General features: G+C 47.7%; 1 protein-coding gene and 1 pseudogene across 1 annotated transcript in view; both read left to right on the top strand.

The window, feature by feature from the left end:
• The window catches only part of CDC45 (cell division cycle 45), a 42,038-nt gene that overhangs the window by 10,843 nt on the left and 8,709 nt on the right, over positions 1-22,486 (top strand). The window contains exons 6-13 of the mRNA XM_017512076.2: positions 3,541-3,596; positions 5,199-5,247; positions 6,560-6,621; positions 9,876-9,926; positions 16,333-16,452; positions 18,115-18,246; positions 18,492-18,590; positions 19,206-19,367. Of these exons, the coding sequence (XP_017367565.1) occupies positions 3,541-3,596; positions 5,199-5,247; positions 6,560-6,621; positions 9,876-9,926; positions 16,333-16,452; positions 18,115-18,246; positions 18,492-18,590; positions 19,206-19,367 (731 nt within the window). The remainder of the gene's footprint in view (positions 1-3,540; positions 3,597-5,198; positions 5,248-6,559; positions 6,622-9,875; positions 9,927-16,332; positions 16,453-18,114; positions 18,247-18,491; positions 18,591-19,205; positions 19,368-22,486) is intronic.
• On the top strand, positions 14,655-14,763 carry LOC119468626 (annotated as a pseudogene).

Here is a 22,486-nt window from a genome sequence, read left to right as displayed (position 1 = left end):
GATCTCGGCTCACCACAACCTCCGCCTCCTGGGTTCAGGCAATTCCCCTGCCTCAGCCTCCTGAGCAGCTGGGATTACAGGCACGCACCACCATGCCCAGCTAATTTACCTTCCTTTTTTTTTTGATCACCCAGGCTAGTGTACAGTGTGCAGTGACACAATCTTGGCTTACTACAACCTCCAACTCCCAGGTTCAAGTGGTACTCCTGCCTCAGCCTCCCCAGTAGCTGGGACCACAGGTGTGTGCCACATGCCCGGCTATTTTTTGTATTTTTAGTAAAGACAGGATTTTGTCATGTTGGCCAGGCTGGTCTCAAAATCCTGACCTCAGGTGATCATCCACCTGTCCCAGCTTTCCAAAGTACTGGATTAGAAGCATCAGCCACCACACCCATCCTTATCTTCTCTTAATGTCCTTTACTCGGCCCCATTTATAATATAATTTTCTTAAATATTTCCTCTACATGTACAGTATTATGATTTTTGCTTCAGTAATCAAGCATAATTATAAAACTCAAGAGGATAAGGAAAGCCTATTGTATTTACCTCATTTTTGCTTATTGTATTTTTGTCTTCCTTCCCAGTCTTCCAAGGTTTCTTCCTTTTTCATTTCCTTTCTATTTAAGAGTCTCCTTTTGGGGAGATCTGCTGGTGATAAATTCCCTTAGTTTTCCATCATTGAGAATTTCTTGATTTTCTTTTTATTCCTAAAAGATGCTTTTACTGGATGTAGAATCTGGGTTAATACTTATTTTCTTTCAGCATTTGGAAAATACTGTACCACTTTCTCTGGCTGCCGTGGTTTCTCATGAAAAATCCTCTGTCATTCAGGCTTTTTCCCTATTATTAAAGTCTCATTTTTGTTTGGCTGTTTTTTAGATATTTTGATTTTGTTTGAGTGTTCAGAAGTTTGAGTAGGATGTTAGGATGTGTCTTGGTGTGGATTTCTTTGTGTTTATCCTATTTGTTTCTTTTTTTTTTTGAGACAGAGTCTTGCCCTCTTGCCCAGGCTGGAGTGCAGTGGCACCATGTCAACTCACTGTAACCTCTACCTCCCATTACCCAGCTTTTTGAATCTGCAGGTTTATGTTTTGTTTGTTTGTTTGTTTTGTTTGGAGGCAGAGTCTCACTCTGACTCCCAGGCTGAAGGATCTGTAACCTCCGCCTCATGGGTTCAAGCAATTCTGCCTCAGCCTCCTGAGTAGCCAGGATTATAGGCATGAGCCACCACTCCTGGATAATTTTTTTGTATTTTTAGTAGAGATGAGGTTTCTCCATGTTGGCCAGGCTGGTCTCAAACTCCTGGCCTCAAGCAATCTGCCCACCTCAGCCTCCCAAAGTATTGAGATTATAGGCATAAGCCAGCGCACCTGGCCAGCAGGTTATGTCTTTTAACAAATTTTCAGCCATTATTTCTTCAAGTGTGTTTTCAGTGTGCCCTCTTTCTCCTCTCCTTCAGGGCACCGATGACGTGAGTGTTAGCTCTTTTGTTGTAGCCCCGCAGGTCCCAGAGGGTGTAGTTTTGGTGGTCTAGTTTTTTCTCTGTTGTTCAGACTGGGTAATTTCTGTCTTTCTGCCAGTTCACTAATTCTTCCCTCTGTCCCCTTCATTCTGCTCTTGAGGCTATTCGCTGAGTTAATATTCCAGTTCTGTTTTTCAGTTCTAAACTTTCTTCTGTATATATATACTTTTTCGTTCTTTCTTAAACTCTGTTTAGAACGCCTGTCTCTTGATATCTTATTTCTTTGCTGAGACTTCCCGGCTTTCATTTGTTTCAATCGTTTGTCATCGCTTGTCAAAGCATTTTTATGATGGTTGCTTTAAAATCTTGGGCAGGTAATTCTAACAACTCGTCATCTTGGTGTTGGCATCGGTGGGTTTCTTTTTTCATTCATTTTGAGATCATCTTAGTTCTTGGTATGATGAGTGATTTTCGAATGAAACCGGGACATTTTTATATTATATTATGAGACTTCATGTCTTCTTTAAGTCTTCTGTTTTAGTTGGCTTTCTCTGACACAGCTCTGGCAAGGAGGGAGCAGTGATGCCAGGTGGAGGTAAAAGTTCAGGTTCCCCACCTGATGTCTGTCACCTGGGGCAGTGAATCTCCAGGTTTCCCACTCTGCTACCTCTGACACCCTCCTAGCAGGGAGGGGAGGAATTTCTCATTGCTGGAAGGTGGGGGTGGAAGTCTAGGCTCTTCCACCATTGGGGCAGAGGTGGGACATGGACTTTTTACCAACCAGCAGGGGTGGCAGTCTCCGTTCCCTCTTTGGCCTCTCTGACACCACCAGACAGAGGGGTTGGGGTGCCTTGCTACAGCTTCACAAGGATGGGAGCCTAGACTCCCACTGGGCCTTTGCTGGGATGGTTATGAGTGTTCTTGGTGGTGTTGGCTAGGACAGATGGGTTATTGCCTAAAAGCTTTCTGTCTTGGGAGGCTGCTCCTTCCCAGTCCTTTGACTAGACAGAGCAGCTTTTGTGGGGGTTGTCTGCACCTGTTGGTATTTCTAGGTTGCTGGCTTTTCAGCTCCAAGTCTAGTATATATGATCCAGAAGGAAAACTCAAGGAACACACTGCTGTGTTGTTCCTCTTGTCCCTGAGTCCTCAGCTGATCTGCCTTCACTTCTACCTTTCAGAGTCTTACTTTGTTATGTTTGTTTGTTTGTTTGTTTTTGAGGTGGAGTCTTGCTCTCTTGCCCAGGCTGGAGTGTAGTGGCGCGATCTTTGCTCACTGCTACTTCCACCTCCTGGGTTCAAGCGATTCTCCTGCCTCAGCCTCCCAAGTAGCTGTGATTACAGGCACGTGCCACCAGGCCTGGCTAATTTTTGTATTTTTAGTAGAGACAGGGTTTTCCCATGTTGGCCAGGCTGGTCTTGAACTCCTGACCTCATGTGATCGCCTACCTTGGTCTCCCAAAGTGCTGGGATTGCAGTTGTGAGCCACTGCGCCTGGCCTTCCTTTGTTTGTTTGATCTATGATGTCGAAGAGTTTTCAGTATATTTAATTTATGGGAAAAAATATATCTAGTCCATCTTCCCGGAAGCAGGAGTCTTGAGACCATGGATTTCTAAACCCACCCCATTATTCCATGCCTTTGTTGTGAAGATTAAATGACATGCTTGTAACATTAGACTAGTTGCTAATACATGTAGAACATAAGAAACATTAGCTCTCATCCATCCTGACATGGAAGCTGATAGAAAATGGGCGTGAGCTTACCTTGGATCCTATAGTGCTGTGGGTGACAGCAGCTAGGGTGGATGAACACAGTTTTACCTGGAGCAGGTGCTTGGGAAGCTCCCACTCTTTCTGCCCATGGTGTCTGCAGAGCTGGGAGCCAGAAGGGGGCCCAGCTATTCCCTGCCTCCACGCTTCTCTTCCATAGGAACAGGCTGTACTCAGGGCACTGGTGTGACCATGTTCTCTCTCAGGGGTTTGAGCCTACTGGCTTCTGCCAAATCGGAACCTTCTCGGGCTATGGGGATAAATTCCTAGTGCATTTGCTCCACCTTTTGTTCTCTTTGTCCCTGTATAGGAAATAGTGGAGCGAACCATGCGGAGGAGGCAGCGGCGAGAGTGGGAAGCCCGGAGGTGAGTCTGTGCTTCCAGCTTCTCCTGGCACCAGGAGCCCATTTGCCTGGGGGTCTGTTGTGCCACCCACACCTCTGACTTTCTGTCTCAGGATAATTCATTCAATTTAGAACCTCTGGGCCAGTGGCTCTGGGAGTGAACCTTTGGCCGCTGCATTGGAGAAGAGCTCCAGGTTGTTCCCCAGTCCCATGAGTGACAGGACAGCCTCAAGGTCTCCCAGATACATGCCATCCATTAGGGGCCATGGCCCTGGCACTTTATTTTTATCAAGTTTTACCAGTTAGATATCTTGATTTACAAATTCTTTATAAGAAGTGCTCTAAAATGGAAATATTGGAAAGGTTATTCTAGCTTGAAGTGAGCATGCAGCAGTGCCCTTGAGGTGGGTCCTGAGGGAAGCCCTTGCTGGATCCATCATGGAAGGTCTCCCAGGACATCCAGCCAATGTTCCCACTGTTTCAGCTGAGGGCATGCACTCCTGCCACTGCCATAGGAGGAAGGCCGCCCCCTCGGATAAGGACAATGTAGGGAATACAGGCTCGTGCCTGTATTCCCAATATTTTGGAAGGCCCAGGAGGAGAGTCGAGGAGAGTTCAAGGCTGTAGTGAACTATGATTGTGCCTCTGCACTCCAGCCTGTGTGACAGAGCGAGACCGTGTCTCTAAAAACAAACCAAAAAAGGATAGTATGAAACCATTTCAGGAAGTATAAGGAAAGAAAAGTGAAAATAATCCATAATCGTGCCGCCTAATTCAAAGAGATTCTGGGTTTGGATTTCTATTCCTGGGTTATACATACTTGTGCATATTTTACATGATATACATCTGATTTGGTATCTTTCTACTTAATATAACCATTTAAAATAGTTCTGAACAGGCTTTCTAAAGAGCATAGTACTTAATTGGCAGTGTCCCTTCTTTTTGAAATGTAGGTTACTACCAGTATTTTGCCATTGTAAATAAGGTTTCAGTGAATTACTTTTTACACACAGCAAGTTTTGTCTTGCTTTTTCCTTTGAATTGTAATTATGGGACAATTACTCTGAAATGGAATTCTGGGACTATACCACTTTACATCATACATTGCCACTGGCAGTTTGTGTTAATTTCCCAACGTTGTAATTATACATTCCACTAAAGAGTCAAGAAGTGGCCAGGTGTGGTGAATCATGCCTATAATCCCAGTACTTTGAGAAGCTAAGGTGGGAGGATTGCTTGAGCCCAGGAGTTTGAGACCAACCTGGACGACATAGTGAGACTTTGTCTCTCTAAAAAAAATTTTTTTTAATTAGCTGGATGTGGTGGCACATGCCTGTAACCCCGTCTACTTATGAGGCTGAGGTGGAAGGATCACTTGAGACCAGGATGTCAAGGCTACAGTGAGCTGTGATCACACCACTGCACTTCAGCCTGGGAGACAGAGCAGGAACCTGTCCCCTCACAAAAAAAAAAAGAAAAGGGGTCAATATGTGAAAACAAATAGTACCATGATTTAATTTGCATTTCATTGCATTGAATGCTGTCAAGTTTAGCATTTTTCCAAAACATTTGGCTTCCTGTACTGCTACTTCCTGATGAGGACCTGAATTTTATGTCATTACAGAAGAGACATCCTCTTTGACTACGAGCAGTATGAATATCATGGGACATCGGTAAGTACAAATAGGTGGAACCGACCATAAAATTCTGACTCCAGGGGTCAGTGTCCTCAAATGTGAGGAAGAAATATAGATTTTAGAGCTACAAAAGCCTGGTTTGAATCTGAGCTCCATGGCTTCCCATTGTGTGACCTTAAACCTCTGTCTTATTAAGATAGTCATTTGCACCCAATAGGTGATCAAAGAAGAGCAGCTTTTATTTTGTTCATCATCAAGAATACAGAATGAGTTTGTACTAATCTCTGTGCAAGAAGATAAAATGCTACAGACTTATAATGGCACATCAGTGTGTCTTTTACAAAACAGAATTTAGGTAGAAAACCTGTGCTGATAGTGTTAAGCAGAGCTCAGGGCCTTAAGGAGCCCTAGAAAATAAGTTTCAATAAAATATCCTGTATTTAGTCTTAGAATTTAATACTGGGACCTTGAACTCTAAGCACTGTTTTTCCCATATCGCTTTTATTGTCAAGGTTCCATTGTCCTTTGAAGGATCATCCTTTTGCTCTCTCTGCTCAGTCCTTGCAAATGGAAAATTCTAAGCAGTTGGCGGGGAGGCTGTTGATGCTCACTTAGAGAGCATATCTTCCTAATTTAAAAAAAAAGAGAGAGAGAAGATATCTCCCTCCTGATATATGGGGCCAGTTCCCTTGGAAATTCTCTCCCTGGAGGAAGCCCAGCATCTCACAGCAAAGGGGATTTTAGGGTATTCTGGTCAGACACCAGTCTTCCTTGAGGTCTCTTACCAAATCAGACCCTTTGTTTAGGGGAGTCCTCTGATGTGGACGGCCCTGTTGGAAAGACCCTCCTCACAGGAGGCCCTGAGGCTCCTCCCTCTTTAATATTCAAGTAATTGGACCTAGGGCCCTCCCTGCCTCACCTGGCCTTCCTGGGAATGTGTTTGAGGATGCCAGCCAAGCAGGGCAGGAGGAGTGTGCAGATACAGAACCAGGCAGGTGATGGTGTCTCCTGGCCTCTGGGATTTAGTGCCTGCCTTGGGCATTACTGAGGAACCCAGGGAGATGCAAAGAGGCCCCAGCCAGTGCTGCACATCTGGGCTGCCCCCACGAGGTGAATTCTTCCCTTGCTGCAGGATAAAGTATACAGACAGTAATGATTTTAGCTAGCTAAGAAGTTACTGTCACTTCTCTCAGTTTAGCATGTACTCTCGCACTCTGCCCTGGCCGAGCAGTTCCTCTATCGGCAGGCATTTGGTCAGGGCCCTGCAGGCTCAGGTCCAGCTGGCTGCATGGCCTAGCCCTAACATGTGCCCCTTCTGTGAGTCTTAGATTTCTCTGCTTCCTTACAGTCAGCCATGGTGATGTTTGAGCTGGCATGGACGCTGTCCAAGGACCTGAATGACATGCTGTGGTACGTAGCCCCTGCAGCAGCTGTGTGGGAGTATTACCTTGGTCAGTGCCACATAAGCAGCTCTGTCCTCTCACAGGGAGAGCAATTCCCTTGTCCCCACCAGGAGTGTCAGACACAGCCCCTTTTTGGGAATGTGTGTGATCCTGGTCATCTTCCTAACTATGAAGCTCTGGGAGCTTCGCACAACAGGGGAAGGAAGTGTAGGAAGAGGATACAGCTTCAGCCTCCCCACACCTGCTGGTCAGCCTGTGCCAGTAAATTCAGGTGACAGAATAGTGTGAGGTTTGAAGGAGGCAGCCCTTGCAGTGGCTCACATCCTAATCCTACATCCATAATCCCAGTACTTTGGGAGGCCAAGGCAGGAGGATCACTTGAGCTCAGGAGTTTGAGATAAGCCTGGGCAATGTAATGAAACCCTATCTCTTAAAAAAAAAAAAAAAAATTGGCTGGTCACAGTGGCTCATGCCTGTTATCCCAACACTTTGGGAGGCTGAGGCATGTGGATCACCTGACGTCAGGAATTTGAAACCAGCCTGGTCAACATGGTAAAACCCTGTCTCTACCAAAAATATAAAAAGAAATTAGCTGGGTGTGGTGACAGGCATCCGTAATCCCAGCTACTCGAGGCTGAGACAGGAGAATTGCTTGAACCTAGGAGGCAAAGGTTGCAGTGAGCCAAGACTGGGCCATTATACTCCAGTCTAGGCAACAAGAATGAAACTCCCTCTAAAAAAAAAAAAAAAATTAGCCGAGAGTGGTAGCGTATACCTGTAGTCTAAGCTACTCAGGAGGCTGAGGCAGGAGGATTGCCTGAGCCCAGAAGTTCAAGGCTGCAATGAGCTACAATTGTGCCATCCTACTCCAGCCTGCACAACAGAGTAAGATGCTGTCTCCAAAAAAAGGAGGCAGGCCTTGCTAGGTATCCTTGCAGCCCTGGCAGGTGGAGGCAAAATTTGATTTAGGAAGAACCATCCTGCCTCTGAGTCCGCTGTGGGGGCAGCACACAGGGCACTTGGCACACAGACAGGGATGCTGGTCATTTTCTATTTGGGTTGATCTAGAAATGAAATCTGCAGTCTTTCTGAGGAAAGAGAATGTAGAAGACTTGCCCTGGTTTTACCACCTCCACACTCTTACCGGGAGTCTTGGTTTTCTCCTCTGTTAGAGGTGGTCTGGCCAGGGCCCCTCCAGCTCTGGACATACTACTGTGGGGATTGGGATGCTCTGCACAGAATTAGGGCCTCAGGGCATTTGTGGGGTGAGTGTGAAGCGCCCTCTAGACCTGGGGGTCCTTTGTCATCACCTCTATGTGAGGTTGTTGGACTGTTGGTCTCTGCCAGTCCTTACCTGTGCTCCCTGGACTGCAAACCAGCACCTGGCTATGTGCCCACTGACTGTCCTCAGCCAGGTCACTCAGTCCTTTTCTCTGTTGTGTGGAAGTAATAATCCCCATGCCCCAGAACCAGGATTAGGGTCTCTCACCAAAGGTCTCGTGGTAAGGTCAGGTAGGAGCCCTGGAATGGTGACACAGTGTGTGACTGCCACATTGTTCTGAGAGCCCCATACTAAATGGAGCTGCAGCACCAGAGTGCTGGCAACCCTGCCCTCACGGGAAGCGACAGGAGCTGGACGTGCTGTTCACTGTGGGCCTTTCACAGGATGTTTCTTGTACCTGGCAGATGGCCTGATGCCGTGTTGTCCAGCCCATGAGAGGGGTCCCTCACATGGGAAACCTGTTTATGCTGGCAGACACCTTGCGACTCTTTTCTGACCTGTGTCAAGTTACACTGGGACCTGACCTTATGTTCTTCCTGGTGTCCCAGGGAACGGCTGTCCTGGGGAGCCCCTGGTTCTTCTGATGGAAGGTGCAAGATCAACACACCACCACAACAGGAAGCCAATTCAAAGATTTTTACTTCACAGATCCTGGGCAGGGAGGATACCATGAATCGGGAGGGCAGCCCTCTGTCCCCAGGTCACATGAGGCAGGAATGAAGGGTCAGACAGAGAGATAGAGGCACACATGACAGCTTGCAGCATATGCAGGGAATAGGGTGTGGCCACTGAGTTCATGGGCAAATGCCTGGATGGGCCCTTTAAAGGAAGCGGTGGGAAAGTGGGAGCTCAGCCTGCTGGGTGGAGAGAGGCCTCTGAGTTCTTATCTCTGGCCACAGGCTTGAGCTATTTGAGTGTAGTATTCTAATGCCCAGGCAGCAACCTTTATTGTGTTACCCCTGTTACGTGAGTCAGCACTGGGGAAGGGGTCCCTTCAGTGAGCACCAGCTTTGTGCTCAGCAGTGCCCTTGACAGCCCACCCTTTACAAGCCTTTCAGTTTGGCAGTGATGTCAGAACACCCCAGAAACAGCACAAGAACACATAAAAAAACATGATGCAAAAATGCAAACATGGAAGACCAACTGAGGTGGGGCCCCTCTGAGGCATGCCACACTGGGAGATGTGATGGGGTGCTGAGGTATTTTGCCACTCCTGGAGGAGGACCTTCCTGGGCTTCCCTGCCTCACTGCACAGAGCATCCTATGCTCCCCTCAACAGTGAGCCCAGAGGAGGTCTTGAAGGATGGCACCAGCAGACCTGGCATGACTGGGCCCAGTGGACCTAGTCACTCTTGCTGTGGGCTGGCCATCCTGCTGGTGAAGCCAGACCTCACCTGGGTTTCATAGGAAAAAGATGAACCTGGAGACAGGAGCCTTGAAGGCTCACCAGAGGCCTAAATGCTGCTACTCTATGACCTGCCACTTTATGCTGCAGGATGAGTAGATGTGAACACGACTAGGGTCCCCTGTGCTGGGGGTAGATAACATGAGGGGTTCAGAGAGGTGAAGTGACACCAGGGTCACCAACAGCTGAGCACAGGCTTCTGCCATCTTCCTTCATTAACTCTACTACAAGTGTTGGGGTTTGGGGTACAGGACAAGAGCGGGGCATGGCCTGGGAGTGGGCAGGAGTGTTGGCTCCTGTCATAGCTGCCATGGCTGTCCTGGGAGGTTTTCTTCCTCTGAGTACGTAAAGCTCCCACAGTGGCAGACACTGCATTGCAACGCCACAGTTACCCTTCTAATCTCTCCACCTCAAGGAGAGGCCACTTGACTGAGGCAAGCCAGGGTCTGGCCCCACTGGCAGGATGTTCCCAAGAGTGGTGAACTTGGGTTCTATCACCTCACTCCATCCCCCAGGCCTCATTGAGCCCAGGTGGGCTATAGGCCGGCTTCACTGCCTTCTCCTCTCCCTCCAGGTGGGCCATCGTTGGACTAACGGACCAGTGGGTGCAAGACAAGATCACTCAGTAAGGACATGCTCCCTTGGCTTGCAGGGTCAGCCCTGTGCTATGACCAGGTGCACAGCCTGACAATAGCCCTTAAGTTTTTAGCAGGGTCCCCATAGGGTCCTATTGAGAAGGGAGGGCTGGCCCTCTTCCTTCGTCCCAGGCTTTTGTTACTGAGGAAGGGCTAACTAAGTACCTGCCGAGTGACCTTGGCCTTGTGTGACCTCTTCATCAGGCAGGTGGAGCCAGCCTCCCTGCTTCACTCCCAGTGCCCTGCTTATGCTGGGTGCTATGGGCAGGACCAGGCTTAGAGGAAGGTGCTGAGGTATGGCCCATGCAGTAGGTGGGGGGTTGGGGATAAATGGCACAGGAGCAGGTGGGGGGCGGAATGAGAACCCCTAGTGAGGACCCTGGATGTCCTGCCAAGGAGTAGGGGTTTGACCTCAAAGGCAAGGGGAAGGCTCCAGAGAATTTTAAGAGGGCTGGTGTGAAGCAGAACCCCTCTTTGCCGTCAGTGGTGGGCTCTCCATCTGATAGACTCTGACAGTGAGCTGCAAGGCTGCCTCAGAATGCAGATGCTGCAGGGTGTGGTGGAGTCAGCTTCTTTTATCCCCTCTCATGCAGGAAGTGGTCCAGCCTTCTCTAGTGGCCATCAGGCAGAACCTCTTAGGGACTGGCATGGACCTAGACTCCAAGATGCTGGCCCTCTTAGGGGACCCATCCAGATGTCCCCAAGTTGTCACCTGGCACAGCCTCCGCTTGGGCGCTGATCTCTTGCAGTTTGAATAGGCCCCATGCCACTATTTCCTGCCTCGCTAGCTCTGCCCTTGTCTGGGTCTTGCAATGAGGCCCACAGGACAGAAGCCCAAGTTTCATACCTGGGGCCGCTGCCTGGACACGTCACCTTGGCACAGCCCACTGCCCCGTTGGGCCTCGGTTCCCTCCTGTGTTAAGAGTAGCATGGACTCTGTGCACAGATAATGTAGGAGCTAGAAACACCATGGTGCATGCACTGTTAGGCACTGTTCCTGGTGTGTAGCTGTCTCTCAGGTGAGGCCCCACAGTCACTGTCCTGGTTGGTGGCCCTTTGGAACATAGAGTGGGGTCTTCCTGCTCTCATTGTGCTCAGTGGCACTTCCTGTAAAGGATCTGTACTTGAAATTCTCCCTATAAACTTTACAGAATTAATGAGGGCAAGGGGAGGGGAGAAATGAAAATGCACCCAGCTCACAGCACATCAGCGTCAGTCACTAGGTCGGCGTGTTCTCTGATGGATTCCTTATAGCTGCTTGGTGTCTATCGCCTCAGAAGCACACAGACCCTGTTACAAGATTGTAGTTTCCTTAACTGCTCCGTAGATCACAACTGGAACCTTAGGAAATGCTGTTTTCCCTTTGAGATATTCCTTTGGGTCCCGCAAACTGATGGAGCTACTGACTCAGCTGTTCCAAAGGGCCCCATGGGGAGCTGACTCACCCAAGAGTGCAGTTTGCACATCCTGATGATTTCATCCGCCTTGCTCTGCCAATCAACAATCCCAATTTTCCAGCCCCTCACCCTCCACAGTTCCCTCAAAAACCCCAGCCCAGAAGATGATAGATTTGAGGGTCTCCTCCCATCTCCAGACTCAGTGCCCTACGATCATGAAACTCTTCTGCTGCTGCAAACTCTGTTGTCTCAGAATAACAAGTCTTACTACACAGCGGACATATGAACCTGCTGGTTCTTTAACATATGGTGAGCCTAGCCTGGAGCCCCTTGTGGGCATTTGCCCATGGCTCAGTGCCTTTCGCCTTCGGGGCGAAGGACCCAGAGACACTGAACTATGGGCTGTCGCTGGTGCCCTGCCTATCGTTGGGGCAGTGTCAACCTTTGGGACATAAACTGCTCGCAGCAAAGACAGTTTCTGGTTTTGAAAGGCATCTTAGGTAAGTTTTCTGCATGCAACCAGCAGCCCTTTCTCCTCTGATTTGCTAGGCTCCCTGGAGGTCCCGTGCCCTCTTCAAAGGTCTTGTGGCTCCCTCTGAAGTCTTGTGACCTCTTCTGAGGTCTTGTTGACCCTCCCTAGTAATAGAAAGGGCCTCATTTGAGGGGACTTCCTCTACACTGGAAGGAGAACAAAGGGCACTGCTTGGAAGAAATCCTCTTGACTTCTGAAATTTGTAACTTTATTTCAGAAGGTGTTTTGTTTGTCTTTGTCTTTTTATTTATGTTTATGAAAGGGATCCCTGAAGGAATTGCTGGCAGAAGCTCAGCAGGCCTAACTCAGGTTGACCATGCACTTTTTCATCTTGCCCAGAGACCACCCACTGAACTCCTGGTTGGAGGTAATTCCTCCCACCCTCCCCAATCAAAGGTGCTGGAGGCTGACGGGCAAGTGTGAGCCTTGCCACGTCAAATCTGGACACAGAGTGGAGTGATTAGTGTCTGCATTTTTGTTGTGTGTATATTGTCTGGAATGAGAAATACTGATTTGGTTACTCTAAGCTGGGCGCTGGGCTGCATTTTGTTTGAAATTGGGAAGGCAAGAGACATATGTCTTCATCAGGTTAGTGCAGTGGGTAACTTACCTGCTAAGGGAAGGAATTCCTGTGGAAAAACTATGGGAATGTTTCTGTCTGCTTTCTTTTTTTAAAACAGGGTCTCACTCTGTTGCCCAGGCTGGAGTACAGTGGCGCAATCACAGCTCACTTCAGCTTTGACCACCCGCTCCCCCAACCCCGGGCTCAAGTAATCTTCCCACTTCAGCCTCCCAAGTAGCTGAGACTACAGGCGTGCACCACCATGCCCAGTTGGTTTTTTATTTTTGTAGAGAGGGGTTCTCACTATGTTACCTAAGTTGAATTCCTGGACTCAAGCAATCCTCCCACCCCAACAAAGTGCTGGGATTACAGGGATGAGCCCTTATCATCCCTGTCTCTTTTCTGCCTCCTTTGAATCTGGTGGTGTTAAGCTAGTGCTATTGAGATAAGACTCACTGTTTATGATATTACTAATTCAGGGCTACTTGGAGATTTCGTTTTGCTTATACAGCTCAGCCAGTTGTAGCTAAAATGTAGTCATTGAAAACTTTTAAAACTGGAGAAAAAAAGAAAGGGTAAAAGAAGTTTTTAAAATCAAACTGCTATAGAAACTGCTTTATTCAAAATTTTGGTTCACAGCCTTCATAGAATTACCTACTGGGATAAAGTTTATTCATATGAGTGGTTCCAATTTTGTCAGAAATAATTTGGATCCAGCCCTCTTTTAGAAACTGACGAGTTTGTATTGCTATCTCATGGCTAGAGTACTACAGTAAAAGCTGTATCTTTGTGTGTGTATGTGGGTTAACATAAATTTAGATATATGTACATGTATTATATGTTGTGTCTATATGGCACCAAATTGACATAAATAAATAAGTGCTCATAAATGAAGTAAATAAATTCAAATATTTTTCAAGTTCATGTGACTTAAATGATCTTTAGTAAATAAGCTGGCTTTAAAATTATTGGTAAAATGAAAATAGAAACGTCTTCAGAACTATCAGCATACATCTTTTTTCTGAGTTTATTGACTGATTTTATATTTGTCACAGCTGGATATTTAGGGTGTCAGGACCTTGCACGAAAGGTTATAAGACTATAAACCTAAACAAAACCAGAAAGATCTTTGTTTGTATGATTTTTTTGACAAATAGGATTAATATTATTGGGCGTTATCAGCAAAAATACACATTCATTTAACTTTAAGGTTCTTAGATGAATATCTGATGCTCACAGGCTATAAAAATTATTAAGAAGGCCAGGCGTGGCAACTCACATCTGTAATCTCAGCACTTTGGGAAGCTGAGGAAGGAGGATTGCTTGAGCCCAGGAGTTTGAGACCAGCCTGGGCAACAAAGTAAGACCCTGTCTCTACAAAAAAATGAGAAAAATTAACCAGGCATGGTGACACAGGTGGTCCCAGGTACATGGGAGGCTAAGGTGGTAGGATTACTTCATTCCAGGAGGTCAAAGCTGCGGTGAGTTATGTTCATGCCAGTGCACTCCAGCCTGTGAGACAGAGCAAGACCCCATCTCAAAAAAAAGAAGATTAACAATGAAATAATTTGAAATGATGACTAGTTTTGTCTAACAGCTCAGTTTTCATAAGTAATCTAGGCAAACTTAAAAATGAATGAAATGATCCCAGCACTTTGGGAGGCTGAGGTGGGCAGATCACAAGGTCAGGAGATTGAGACCATCCTGGCCAACATGGTGAAACCCCATCTCTACTAAAAATACAAAAAAATTAGCTGAGTGTGGTGGCACATGCCTGTAGTCCCAGCTACTTGGGAGGCTGAGGCAGGGGAATTGCTTGAACCCAGGAGGCACAGATTGCAGTGAGCCGAGATAGTGCCACTGCACTACAGCTTGGGCGACAGTATGAGATTGTCTCAAAGAAAAAAAAAAGTGAAATGTAAATTGTATGAATGCTTGTAGGTAAACTTTGTCTTCCCCCCCGACACCTTTTTGTGGAGAATGGGATCTTTCTATATTGCCCAGGCAGCTCTGTCTGTGTAAACTTTCTACATAGCTTAAAATCCTAAAATTATTTTAGATGCTTGTTGGGTGTCTGGGTCATTTCCAATTAAGAAAGGATTATAATATGCCACAAGATTCTGAGGAGGCCACAAGACCTCCAAGGAGGCCAGCAAATCAGAAGAGAAAGGAGGTGCTGGTTGCATGGAGAAAATTTTCCTAAGGTGTCTTTCAAAACCAGAAACTTGTCTACGGCCATACCACCCTGAACGCGCCCGATCTCGGAAGCAAAGCAGGGTCGGGCCTGGTTAGTACTTGGATGGGAGACCTCCTGGGAATACCGGGTGCCGTAGGCTATTAAAAAAAGAAAGAAAGAAAAACAAAAAACAACCAGAAACTTACTTTGCTGCAGCAATTTATGCACCGAAAGTTGACCTTCCCCGTCAACAGGCAGGGCACTGGCAGCAACCCAAAGTTCAATGGAGCTCAGTGGCCACTTGGGCTTGTCTCTGGGTCCGTTCCACAGAGTGACGAAGGGTACCAAACCAGGGGCAAATGCCCATAAGGGGCTAGGCTCTGCATAATGTGTTTTTGTTTGTTTGTTTGGGGTTTTTGTTTTTGTTTTTGTTTTGTTTTGTTTTGTTTTGTTTGAGACAGTCTCACTCTGTCGCCCAAGCTAGAGTGCAATGGTGCGATCTTGGCTCACTGCAGCCTCTGCCTCCCAGGTTCAAGTTATTCTCCTGCCTCAGCCTCCCAAGTAGCTGGGACTACAGGTGTGTGCTACCACGCCCAGCTAATTTTTCTGTTTTTAGTAGAAACGGAGTTTCACCATGTTGGCCAGTCGGACTCAGATCTATCTCCTTGAAAAGTTCTGGGCTGGGGCTTTTTTTTTTTTTTTTTGAGATGGAGTTTCGCTCTTGTTGCCCAGGCTGGAGTGCAATGATGGATCTTGGCTCACTGCAACCCATACCTCCTGGATTCAAACGATTCTCCTGCCTCAGCCTCCCCAGTAGCTGGGATTACAGGCACACACCACCATGCTGGCTAATTTTGTATTTTTAGTAGAGATGGAGTTTCTTCATGTTGGTCAGGCTGGTCTCGAACTCCTGACCTCAGGCGATCCGCCCGCCCAGCCTCCCAAAGTGCTGGAATTACAGGCGTGAGCCACTGCGCCCAACCTGGGCTGGGGCTTTTAAAGGTACTGTGAAAGGTGAGGGGCTGGAAAATTAGGATCATTGATTGGCAGGGCAAGGAGGATGAAATCATCAGGGTGTGCATACTGTACTCTTGCGTGAGTCAGCTCCTTGTGGGGTCCTGCAGAGCAACTGAGTCAGTAGCTCCATCAGTATGCGGGACCCAAAGTAATATCTCAAAGGGAAAACAGCGTTTCCTAAGGTTCAAGTTGTGATCTATGGAGCAGTTAGGGAAGCTACAATCTTGTAACGGGGTCTACGTGCTTCTGAGGCAGTAGACACCAAGTAGCTATAAGGAAGCAGTCAGAGAGCACGCCAACCTAGAGACTGATGCTGATGTGCTGTGAGCTGGGTGCATTTTCATTTCTCCCCTCCCCCTGCCCTCATTAATTTTGTAAAGTTTATAGAGACCATTTCACCTGCTCTGCTGTGGATTCCTGTCACTTTCGGGGTCTGTCATCTTGGCTGTGTGGGCTGTGGGCTCTGCAGTGCCCATTCTCAGGAGGTGTGAGACCCATGAGGACAGGAGGTAGGTGAGGCCAAAGACCACATCCCCCAGCTCCATCCAGTCATATTTTCCTGGCTGCTTGGTTTCTATGCAGGCTGCATGTCATTAGTCTTTGCATGGGAGCAGCTTCTGTGGTGGGCAGGCCTCTAGGAAGCGTAGGGCCAGGCCGCCTGGTAAGGGCTGGAGGGAACCAGCCAAGACTTGTGCTGCTTTTTTTTTTCCAGAATGAAATACGTGACTGATGTCGGTGTCCTGCAGCGCCACGTGTCCCGCCATAACCACCGGAACGAAGACGAGGAGAATACACTGTCTGTGGACTGCACTAGGATCTCCTTTGAGTATGAGTATCCTTGTGGCCCAGTCTGAGGGTGGGATAGGCAGCACTCCCGCCTCCAGGGTTCTGCTCAGTGGGCCTTGTTTGCTTTGTCACCCTCTGTGGGCTCTGGCCCACATGCCCAGGAGGGAAAGAAGGTGGAACAGGAAGCTTTGGGAAAAGGGGCTGTGATGTGCTACCCCAGCTTATCTGTGTGACTTTGGCTTCTAAATGCCAGAGCTGAGTTTGGAAGTATCACCCTTCTCCAGCGCATCCCTGTAAAGTGCTTATTGTGGGCCTGGCTCTGGACATGGTAGCAAGTCTGCACCGGGCCCCCCATACAGTGCAGGCAGTGGTTCATGCAGTCGGGAAAGATGAAGGGAGCTGCCATGTAATCACACAGTGTGATATTTCTTTGAGAAGCACATGGGACATTGGTGGAATGCTCAGGAAAGACTATGGGGAGGCCACATCACACACATGCCACTCAGTGTGGCAGCTGCTGTACTGAGCACAGGAGGTGCTAGGTGACTGGCTGGGGTCAGGTGTCAGGAGGCCAGAGCAGGGGGCCTTGTGAGCCAAGGGCAGCGGGAGGCTGTGGAGTGACCAGAGTTTGAGTCAGCATTTTTAAAAGGACCCTTGGCTGCCCAGTAGAGATAGGTTGGGGGCGAGGAGATGGTCACAGTTCTCCAAGGCCACACAACAGTGGCTTGGGCCAGATTGCAGCAGTGGCAATGAGCAATCAGGTAGCATGATGTCAGGGACGGAGCTGCCTTGTCTCTGCACTGTGATGGCTGGGGAGGAGGAAGAGTGAGTGTGGGCACAACAGGAGTCAGGTGGCCATCAGAGCCTGGGGAAAGGGGCAGGGCTAGCTGAACTCCCAGGGAGGGGAGCCACTGTGCACAGGAGCCCATTCCATCATGTGATGGCAGGGTGGGCTCACTTGTCCAGGGACTGTGGGAGTTTGTGACTGAGGCAGGAGGGAGGGAGTCAGGGAGCTGAGGACGCCAGGGCTAGACGGAAAGCTGCTGGCATGTGGGCAGGGAGCATGATGGTCCGAGGGCCTGGGAGTCCCCAGGAGTTAGGAGGGGCAGTAGTGGGGACTGAGCATATTGAGAAAGCGGGGAGGACCAGGCTCTCGTCCTGTAGAGAGGAAGTCCACTGTGTGTGTGTGTGTGTGTGGGGGGGGGGGGGGGTCCACACACAGCTGTGCTCACAGTGCCAGGAGCAGTGATGGATAAGTTTAGGAAAAGGGCTAAGGATGAGGGGCTTCGTGGATGGGGTCCCAGTGGAGGGCTCTCCAGAGGAACAGGTGGTAGTGAGGGCTGGGCTAGATGGAGCCAGAGGGGCAGGACAACAAGCTGGTGACGCCCAGCCTCCCACGTCATGTGTGACCATGACTGCTCTGTGTGACCACAGCACATGGGCTCTGCAGACCCCTGCGCTCCAGATTCTCTGCCTGTCAGACAGGGATGGTGGTCTGTGCCAGTCACTTTACAAGCTCTCTGTATGGGTCAGCTTAAACCTTTGGTCAAAGAACTCCAGATCACCCTTGGAATACCTGGTCATACAGGCAGGCCCGGCGAGGAAGGGCCCCACCATAAGAGTGGCCCATCTGCTGGAGTTACAAGGGTGGGGCTCTGTGCTCAGGGTGACCAGGGGGTGCTTGCATGCTCCTTGACTGCAGACCAAGCCTCCGCCTGGCACTCTACCAGCACTGGTCCCTCCACGACAGCCTGTGCAACACCAGCTATACCGCAGCCAGGTTCAAACTGTGGTCTGTGCATGGACAGAAGCGGCTCCAAGAGTTCCTCGCAGACATGGGGTGAGTGACTGCCTGGGCCTGCAGCGCCAGCCCTGGCCACCCCCAGGGGAAAAGCCCCTCTGCTTTGTTGTGACTAACTTAGTTATAAAATGCAGCCTGCTCTGCCATAAGCTCCTCACCCTAGATCCCAGAACATTGTATAAATGCTGGTGTGGGGAAATCCTCACTTACCCTTGGTTTGGGTTTCTTTCCACCCTTTGGTGTTTGGTGACCTCGCTCATGTGGCTTGGGCTTGCTCTTTCTAGTCTTCCCCTGAAGCAGGTGAAGCAGAAGTTCCAGGCCATGGACATCTCCTTGAAGGAGAATTTGCGGGAGATGATTGAAGAGTCTGCAAATAAATTTGGGTAAACACATTTTTCTGGATTTAGCTTCTTTAAAGTGAAGCGTTCTACTTTAACTGTGCTCCTAAAATGATGCAAAAAAAAAAAAAAAAAAAAACCAAAAATGTACAATTGAGTGTTATCCAAGCCTGGCCATTTCTAAAGCCTAGAGTTCTTTTTGGGTTAAAAATAGCACGACTTCAAGCTTGTGAGGTTTAGGATCCTTGGATCCAAGGGCCGCTGTGGGACCTGTGAGGTCGACCCCAGTGTGTTTCACTGGAGGCAGCAAATGGGCCACAGAGCCAGGTTTAGGGTGAGTTCTGCCCTACTAAGTCCATGGGCACTCCTAGAGGCCCTTGGCTTCTCCCACCCTGGCTAGCTGGCATGCTAGGGTGTGGAAGAGGACCCCACACACTCCTAAGCCCCCTGAGCAGCTGTTGACAAGAAGGTGCCCAGGCATTCTGGGCAGCAGGGCTGGTATGTCTGGATGTTCTGACCTGCCTCATCCTCTGAGCAGCATGGCCATGCCAGAAGCATTAGCTCAGGCCTGTGAGGGACATTAGCACATCTGTTGGCCTGCCTGGCCATGAGAACGTGGCCACAATTTGAGAGTGACAACTGTGTTTGCTCCTGTGACAGGATGAAGGACATGCGCATGCAGACTTTCAGCATTCATTTTGGGTTCAAGCACAAGTTCCTGGCCAGCGACGTGGTCTTTGCCACCATGTCTCTGATGGAGAGCCCCGAGAAGGATGGTTCAGGGACAGACCACTTCATCCAGGCTCTGGACAGCCTCTCCAGGTAGCAGGAGGGCTGTGGGTTTGCCATTGCCTCGTGGGGCCAGCACTGGTGCTCACTGCCCAGGGAGGTCAGTTACAGGGACTCCAGGGCTGTGGGAGTCACTGTGTCCTGCAGGAACTGCTTCTGTGAACTGCAGTCACAGCGCCAGCATGGCATGCACCCGACACATTCCCTGCCCATCTTCAGTATTTGTCATTTTCTCTTGAATCCTTTTTGGTTCTTTTTTCTTTTTGAGTTTTAAAATTTTCTCATTATTTCTTATGTATATTCATTCTTGGGTTTAATCTTCTAGTTGTCACTTCTCAATATTTCAATTGTCCAATTCTTTCTTATCTCACTTCCTGAGATGTCCTGTATTTTTCCATGTCTTTTAGCTTGTTTTGAAATAGAATGTAACAATTTGGATCTTTTTTTTTAAGCATGTCTTTCTAGTGTCACACTAAAGACACCAGAGAAAAATATCTCCAAATACATTGAATTTCTTTGGGAATTAGAAAACAGGATTATAGTCCGCAGTGCACAGCTATGGTAAGCCAAATATGCATCCAAAGAGAGGAGGCTAAGGGGAAGCTTTTATTGGCAAAAGGAGAAGTTCACATAAGCTAGCTTGGAAACAATTCACTGGATTCAGAGACTCAGAGCCAGAGTTGGCATCGGTTCATTGGTGGAGATGCATTACTGGGCAAGTGTTATTTTAAGAGCATCTTGTCTGAATTGCTGCAGTCCTAAAGAAGGGATTTCTTGTGGTGTTATTTAGAAAGTCCTTGAGTCTTTATTCTAGACGTGCAAGCAGGAGCTCTCCTCCTTGGTGCTTTCCCAGCTTTAATTTGTTTGGGGCTGACAAAAAGTGATTTCATCCTGGGATGTGCAACTTTCACTTAGCATACTTTTGTTGTCCAGGGAGGTGTTACTCTGTTCCTTATTCTCTTTTTCCTAATAACGACTTTGAGGGGATTTGACCTTGCTACTTCTCTCATGCTCTTTATTTATAAATTTCATTTCCCTGACTTTTTAGGAGGAGGAGGCATGATTTGGACAGCTTTTCTGATTTCACTGAGCTGCCACTTCTGTTGCTTTTGTACAGTGGTAAAGATGCATATATACATGGGTGCAGGGGGGCCTCCTTTCTGGGATTTCTTGTTTCTGCTCCCAAGCACACTTTTTCTTCCACAACTTTGTTGAGATATAATTTGCATGCCATACAATTCACCCATTTAGAGTATATAATGTGATGGCTTTTATTTATTTATTTTTTACTTTTTTAGAGACAGGGTCTCACTCTGTTGCCCAGGCTGGAGTGCAGTGGCATGATGATAGCTCACAGCAGCCTTGATCTCTCAAGTAGCTGGGACGACAGGTACATGCCACCACGCCTTGCTAAGTTTTTAATTTTTTGTAGAAATGTTGTCCACTATGTTGCCCAGGCTGTTCTTAAATTGCTAGGCTCAAGTGATCCTTCCTCCAAAGCCTCCCAAAATGCTGGGATTAATAGGCATGAGCCACTGTGACCAGCCTGCAATGACTTTTAGTAGGTTGCAGTTAGGTGTTGCACGGTTGTGCAGCAATAACCAGTATCTAATTTTAGAGCATTTTCATTGCCCCAGAGAGATCCTCCCAGCCTCTGGCAACCACTAATCTCCTTTGTATCTTTATGGATTGGCTGTTCTGAGCATTTCATACAAATGGGATCATATGAAATGTTCTTTGTGACTGGTTTCTTCACTTAGCATCATGTTTGCAAGGCTCGTCTATATTGTAGGATGTATCAGGACTATATGTCTTTTTTTTTCTTTTCCACAAGACGGAGTCTCACTCTGTCGCCCAGGCCGGAGTGCAGTGGTGTGCTCTCGGCTCACTGCAACCTCCGCCTCTTGGGTTCAAGCAATTCTTCTGCCTCAGCCCCCCAAATAGCTGGGATTACAGTTGCATGCCACCATGCCCGGCTAATGTTTGTAGTATTAAAACTAAGATAGTGTTTTACCATGTTGGCCAGGCTGGTCTTGAACTTTGACCTCATGATCCACACGCCTCAGCCTCCCAAAGTGCTGGGATTACAGGCGTGAGCCACCGCTCCTGGCCAATGTCTTTTTATTGTAAATAATATTCCATTGGATGGATGTATTGTATTTCATTTATCCATTCATCAGTTGATGGTCGTGTGGTTTGTTTCCACCTATTGACTGTTGTGACTAATGCTGCTATGAACCTACATGTACAGGTTTTTGTAGAGTCGTGTCTTTGTTACTTTTGGTTATATACCTAGAAGTGGAATGCTGGGTGACATGGTAACTCTAGGTTTAACCTTTTGAGGAACTGCCAGACTGTTTTCCACAGCAACTGTACCATTTTACATTCCCACCAGGTAGGAGGGTTCCGATTTCTTCACATCCTCACCAACACTTGTTATTGTCCATCTTTGGGATTACAGCCATCCTAGTGAGTATGAACTAGTATCTCATTGTGGTTTTATTTGCATTTTCCTGATGACTAATAGTGTTGAGCATCTTTTCATGTGTTTATTGGTCATTTGTGTATGTATCTTGTTAGGAGAATTGACTATTCAAGTCCTTGGTCTTTTTTTTTTTTTTTGAGACAGGGTGTCACTCTGTTGCTCATGCTGAAGTGCAGTGGTACGATCATGGCTCACTGCAGCGTCAAACTCCTGGGCTCAAGCCATTCTCCCACCTCAGCCTCCTGAGCAGCTGGGACTACAGGCATGAGCTACCACACCTACTAATTTTTAAAGTTTTAGTAGAGATGAGGTCTTGCCATGTTGCCCAGGCTGGTTTCAAACTCTGGGGCTCAAGCAGTCTTCCCACCTTGGCCTCCCAAAGTACTGGGATTACACATATGTGCCACCATGCCCAGCATTAAACTTTTATATATTCTACATAGAAATCCCTTATCAAATAAGTAATTTGCAAGTATTTTCTCCCATTCTGTAGGCTGGCTTTTCACTTTTGCAGCGTCCTGTGAAGTATAAAATTTGTTAATTTTGATGACATTTAAGTTATCTACTTTTTCCTTTGTGTCTTTGGCTTTTGGTGTCATATCTAAGAAACCATTGCCTAACCCAAGGTCATGAAGGTTTCATATTATTTTTTCTTTTTTTTTTTTTT

This window comes from Cebus imitator, unplaced genomic scaffold, assembly GCF_001604975.1.
Source record: "Cebus imitator isolate Cc_AM_T3 unplaced genomic scaffold, Cebus_imitator-1.0 Scaffold461, whole genome shotgun sequence".
Taxonomy (NCBI): Eukaryota; Metazoa; Chordata; class Mammalia; order Primates; family Cebidae; genus Cebus; species Cebus imitator.
The sequence above is the reverse complement of the archived record's forward strand: the minus strand, read 5'-3'. Positions and strand labels throughout refer to the sequence as shown.